Source organism: Melospiza georgiana, chromosome 4 (assembly GCF_028018845.1).
Source record: "Melospiza georgiana isolate bMelGeo1 chromosome 4, bMelGeo1.pri, whole genome shotgun sequence".
Classification (NCBI taxonomy): Eukaryota; Metazoa; Chordata; class Aves; order Passeriformes; family Passerellidae; genus Melospiza; species Melospiza georgiana.
The window spans coordinates 10,675,945-10,681,946 of NC_080433.1; the positions used below are offsets into that span (position 1 = coordinate 10,675,945).

General features: G+C 57.5%; 1 protein-coding gene across 1 annotated transcript; it reads left to right on the top strand.

The window, feature by feature from the left end:
• The first annotated feature begins 488 nt into the window (after positions 1-488).
• Positions 489-5,182, top strand: TMEM121B (transmembrane protein 121B). The gene is made up of 2 exons (XM_058022298.1): positions 489-703; positions 941-5,182. Exons 1-2 carry the CDS (start codon positions 489-491, stop codon positions 2,013-2,015), a joined length of 1,290 nt encoding a protein of 429 aa, XP_057878281.1. The 3' UTR covers positions 2,016-5,182.
• Positions 5,183-6,002: the final 820 nt, after the last annotated feature.

Here is a 6,002-nt window from a genome sequence, read left to right on the forward strand (position 1 = left end):
GGCCAACTGGTCTTTGTCTTGCCCAGCCTGGAGAGACCAGAGAAGGCTGAAGCACATCCGATGTTAAGGGCTGGGTGCCGCGGGGCTGTGGCACGTCCATGGGCGGCTGGCGGGGTTCCTGCGGGGCAGGAGGCAGGACGGTCCCGGGGATGTGGCAGGGGAGCATCCCGGGGGACAGGGCGGGGGCGCCTTCCTCACCCTCCCGTTGTCGCCCCCTCCTCCCCTCCCCCGGCCGCGCAGCCTCTCCCCCAGCCCCAGCCGCAGCCGCAGCCCACCCACCGCCGCCAGCCGCCCGCCCCGGCTCCGGCAGCTGCTGCGGCTGTGCTCGGCGCCGCCCCCGGGCTCCCCCGCCGCCGCTCGGGCTCTCCGCGCCGCTGCCGCCGCCGCCGCCGGGCCCGGGGCCGCTGCGGGGGGCGGGCCGGGGGCGGGCCGGGGGCCGCGGCGCGGCCGTCGGGCCCGGCGCGCCGGCTCGGGGGCCGGGGAGGACCATGCACCGCGCTGCCTCCAACCAGCGCTCGGTCTCCTCCTCCTCGGGCTCCTTCCAGCCGCCGCCGCCGCCGCCGCCGCCGCTGCCGCCGCACGCCGCCGACCGGCAGCCCCTCTTCCAGCGGGGCTCCAGCAGCGGCGGCAGCCGGCGGGGCTCGGGTTCGAGCTCGGGCTCGGCGCGGGCCCGCCGCCCTCGCAGCCCCCGCAGCAGCGCCGAGCAAGAGGAGGAGGAGGAGGAGGAAGAGGAGGAGGAGGACAGCAGCAGCATCAGCAAGCCCCTGGTGCCGCCGCCCGCCACCCCGCTGCCCGCCGCCGCCTCGCCGCTCCCCAGCAGCAGCAGCAGCATCAGCAGCGGCGGCGGCGGGAGCCCGGGCCGCAGCATGACGGCGGCGGAGCTGTACGGGGCGGCGGCGGCGGGCGGCGGGGCGGGGGGCGGCGGGGCGGCGGCGGGGGCGCTGCTGGGGCCCGGCGGGGCGGGGGGAGGGCGGCGCTGGGGCTTCCAGGCGCTGTCCCTGGTGCTGCTGCTGGGGCAGGGCGCGCTGCTGGACCTCTACCTGATCGCCGTCACCGACCTGTACTGGTGCAGCTGGATCGCCACCGACCTGGTGCTGGCGGCCGGCTGGGGCATCTTCTTCTGCCGCAACAGCCGGGCGCGCCGCCGGGAGCGGCCCCCGCCGCCCCCCGGGCCGCCGCCGCCGCACCCGCTGCTGCTGCACGGCCCCCCCGGCGGCCGCGGGGCCGGGGGCCGCGGGGCCGGGGTCCCCCCCCGCGGCGGCGACTTCGCCTACGCGCACCTCGCCTGGCTCATCTACTCCATCGCCTTCACGCCCAAGGCGGCGCTGATCCTGGGCACCTCCATCCTGGAGCTGATCGAGCTGCGCCTGCCGCTGGGCACCACCGGCTTCCGCATCACCCTGGCGCTGTCCGCGCCGCTGCTGTACTGCCTGCTGCGGGCCATCGGCACCGAGGGCGCCGGGCAGCTGCTCCTGCCGCCGCAGCCGCCGCCGCAGCACCGCGCCGCCGCCGCCTTCCTCGCCACCTGCCTCGACCTGCTCGACAGCTTCTCCCTGCTGGAGCTGGTGCTGCAGCCCGGGCGGCCGGCGCCGCTGCCCGCCCCGCTGCGCTACCTGCTCATCGCCGTCTACTTCCTCTGCCTGGCCTCGCCGGTGCTGTGGCTGTACGAGCTGAGCGCCGCCCGCCCGCCCGGCGCCGCCCGCCTCGCCCTGCACCTCCTGCTGCCCGCCGGGCTGCTGGACGCGCCGCTGCTGGCGCTGCGCTGCCTCCTGCTCCTGCGCTACCAGCAGCCGCTCTCCCTCTTCATGCTCAAGAACCTCTTCTTCCTGACCTGCCGCGGCCTGGAGGCGCTGGAGACCTGCTGCCTCCTCCGGCCCGCCGCCGCCCCGCCGCCCGCCAAGTACGGCCCGGCCGCCGCCGCGCCCGCCGCCGCCCCGCTGGCCCACGGGCTCTCCGACGTGGACGTGGGGCCCCACGGGTACGTGAACGCCTTGGCGGTCACCGCCCAGGGCTGAGCCCCCGGGCCCGCTCCCGGCAGAGAATCTGTCTCTGCGTTCTGCTCAGGTTCCCTCCGCCGTGGCCGAGCAGGGGAAGGGGACGTGGGTTTCCCCGTCGGACTCCCGTTCCCCTCCTCCCTTCCTCATGGACAAATCCAGCAGCGGAAGCTCCGCACAAACCCGACTACCTGCAGGAGCCTACGGATGACGCTTGTCCCCGAAAAACGCACCTGTCCTTCATGACAAGACTTCTTCCAGTGCTTCTGCATCTCCACTGTCTGGAGGGTCCCACTCTTCCCCCCCCTCCCAGGACATTGTGTTGCTTTGTCACCGAAAAGGTTCAGTTTTTTCCTTTTCATCCTCAACAGGGACCAGTGCATTTGTCCCCTCCTTTAAGAACTCCTGCTGACCACAATAACGAGATGCAAGAGGGGCCTGACCAGCAGATGTTGCCTCCACGTATGGGAAGGACAGAAGGAAGCACGCTTTGGTTTCCCTCGGTCCTGCAAAGCTGCTGCCTGTGTTTCCCAGGCCTTTGTGTACAGCTAAGGAACCTCTGGAAGCACGCTGGCCACTCGGTCACTTCAGCCCATGAGCCACCTTCTCCTAGCCAAAATGTCTACCTCTGTGCTTCAACCTTTTGCATCTTACATTGACTTCACACGCTAAAGAAACCAGTCCAGCATGGACACAAACCAGGGCTTAGGCCCCATTTCATACCCACCAAGACATTTATTTCTGGTGAGAACAGGGTTTACAGCAGCCTCCTGCTGGCATCCCCACATGCTGGGGCTCTCATTTCTCTGTGAATATGCATGTTTACGGGATCAGCGTTGGTTTTCTTTTACACGGAGCATAGGGTCTTCCTTTCCACAGCCAGAAAGGCTGGAAAATTTCCTCTGGCCCCCTTCCATGCCTGCTGGAGAGAGCAGAGATGGGGCTGAGCCTGCAGAGTGCCCCCTCTCCAAGAGCAGAGCAGAGCAGAGCACGCTGGCACTGCTCGGGGTGGGCTCCATGCTCAGTGAACCAAACATTTCAGCACAGAAAAAGCAAAGTGCTGCAGGAGCCCTCGGGCCACAGGGGCTCTCGAGCTTTGGTGAAAGCCCATGGATCAGCATCCTGTCCTCTGTGTGCATGTGGTTTAGGGTAGGTGGGGAAAAATTGTTAGTAGCCTCTCATAGGAACACAGTTTTCTTTGGTTTGAAGCTCCATGAATGTTGGGTGGGGTTAAGGCCTGCTCTTCTGCCTGGCTGCTGCTGCTCCTGAAACCAGCCCATGGAAGGAGGAGCACACAGACCACGTCTGGAGGAAGGACTTTGCCCCTCCCAGGCTTATCTTTTGTTATCTGGGCAAGGCTGCAATAATTGTGAAAAACAAGTTTCCTGTTGCAAGTTTTGGTTTTTTTTTTCTTTTTTTTTCAAGCTGTCCTGATGGGAAGGGGAAATAAAGCACAACCAACTGCTACCCACAGCAGGACTGCAGGTGCAGCCCAGGCTTCTTCCGCACACACATTTATTCTTTCTTTCAGGGCTTGGGCTTCAGAGCCTCTATCCCACCTTCCTTGTCACAGAGTGGGATCAACTGCCTGCTCCGGTGGACTGCTACAACAAAATGTTTACAGTCTGGTAATTCCAGCTCCAGAGGCAGAGGTGGGGCTGCCATGGGGCTCCTCTGCCCCAGCTCTCGGTGGCTGATGGGCTTTGAGGGGCTGGAAGAGCCCCTGGAAAAGATGGGTCAACAGTGCTGTTCTGTTCAGAAGTGCAGCTAGGATGGGTGACTCGCTGCTCTCCTCGTGCCAAATGGAGAGCAGGCAAAAGCTAGGCTTAACTTTCCCACCAGTGCTTTATTTTTAACCTGAGCCCTTTCGTGGGCAGTTGTGTGAATTTTGGCCAGTGGCCTTTCTCTTCGGTAACTTCTTCTTGTCTGGACAATCTTGGTGCTGTGAGTGACTGTGATTGTAAAACTTGGTACTGTGAACTTTTCCTATGTGATGTGACATGTGTTGAGGGGATGCTAAGTTCCTGGCCAAAGGAGGTGTAATTACAGGCATATTCTGCTTGTACAGATATTTGTTTCCTTGCACCTTCCTTTTTAGTAGTAGAAGCTCAGAAATAATTATTCAAGAGACAATAAGGTGATACCTGAACCTAGGACTACTCCATTCTTCAGTCAAAGAGCTGAAAGGAAAAAAAATAAATCCCCAACCAACTTTGCAAAAAAAAAGCTTTTCATCACCGACTACATTTGGCTGCTCCTATGGCCAAGTTCCCAAAAGCACCAAGTGCTAACCCCTAATACACTGAAGCATGAGCATAGTTGAGACATCAGAAGAATCACAGCACAATTATTGAGTCTTACTTCAGTACCCCTCCATAGCCCATAACAAAGTTGCTGTTTCAAAAGTGAGTGCCTTTTTCCAGTTAGGACGTTCTTGAGAAAAATGGCATATTTGAAATTTATCTGGCCATGGCATTTTTAACCCATTGGCAGTGAACTCACAGTTCAGGTTTTTCCATGGATGAAAAGGTTGCCCGGGATGCACGACCCTGCAAAATGACACTTGTGTTGCATAGAATTCCTTTGTAGGAAAAGTTGTTCTTTGTGGTGCCATGGTTTCTAGGTTGTTAGGAATTGTGCTGTTTGAGAGTGTTAAAACTCTTGTAGTTGCCTATACTGAAGCCCCCTTGCAGCTCTGCTGCTCCTGCAATTACCTACTATGAAAAAACATTTAAAGATCTTCACTGTCCTGTTTATAAACCTCCTCCTCTTGAATCCCCTCCTCTTTGGTAATTGAGCTCTTGCTTCCTTAAACCTTTCTGTTTGCAGCAGAGAGCTGGTGGCACCACGGAAGTGCAAACAATACCTCTCCTGATGCACCTTGCACAACTCCTGTACATTGTGCCAACATTAATTACTGGTCCAGGTCAGTAACACTTTGCTGAACAAATTTGTGCCATACTAAGACACAGGTCCCTTTGGATCCTGTTACCCACCTCAGTTATTTAGCATTTTACTGCTCTTTGTTTGCTATCCTGACAAAAGAGATGACTACTCCCAGGAGGGGAAATGGAAGTGAGAGATAAGGCCTGTGGCTGATGGACACTTGGCATCCCCCTGGCATTAATCAGAACTTGTATTTTTTAAAAAGCAAGATTGTTAAAATAAAATTAGAAACTTGTGACTGATTTTGTTCCTTTTTTCCCCTCCTTTGATTCTTGCTGGGATATTCAATTTTGTATTGAATAGGGACCAACAGATGTGTTAGTTACTTGTTTTCTTCACATTGGATTGGTAAAATAGCATATGGATTTTCCCTTCAAACAAACTTTTTCTAAGTGAAAGCAAATTCTAAGAGCTGTAACACCAAGGGAGTTATTTGAGAAGGGAATGACTAAGGCAAGGAAATTCAAATGACACTTCTGAGCTTCCTATTCAAGTGATTTATAGGAATTTATACCACTTGAAAAAGACTCATGGGGAAAAAAAAATCAGATTTACATGTTAATTGCTGTAAGATAAAAGAAACTTTTAGAAGTGGGATCATCAAGATGGCAATTACTGACATAATCTGGGAGATGGGTTCTCACTGGAGGAGCACTGAGATCACAGCTGCCTCTTGCTGAGCTCTGTTGGGTTAGATTGGATTGGATTGGATTCCTGTTGGAGCAGGAAGGCTCCCAGCCTTAATTCTGGATCTCTGCAGGGATTTCCCTTTGTCACTGAGCTGTCCTAAGAGTCCTGCATGGAAATGACAAACAGTTCCGTTACCACCCCTTCTGAAGGGATGTAGGGATGCTTCCCATGGCTGCAGGCCCTCAGCTCTGTCCAGCTCATCTCCACACTGTGCTTTGCAGGAATATTTTGACATTCATGAGCCAGTTCAGTTCTGGCTCAGTTTTGCCTCAGACTCCTGTAACAAATACTAAGAACTCAACATAAGGAGATAGGCAGAATTGAGGACACAGAAGTATTTAACTGAATATATAAAAAAAAAGTATTCTTCAT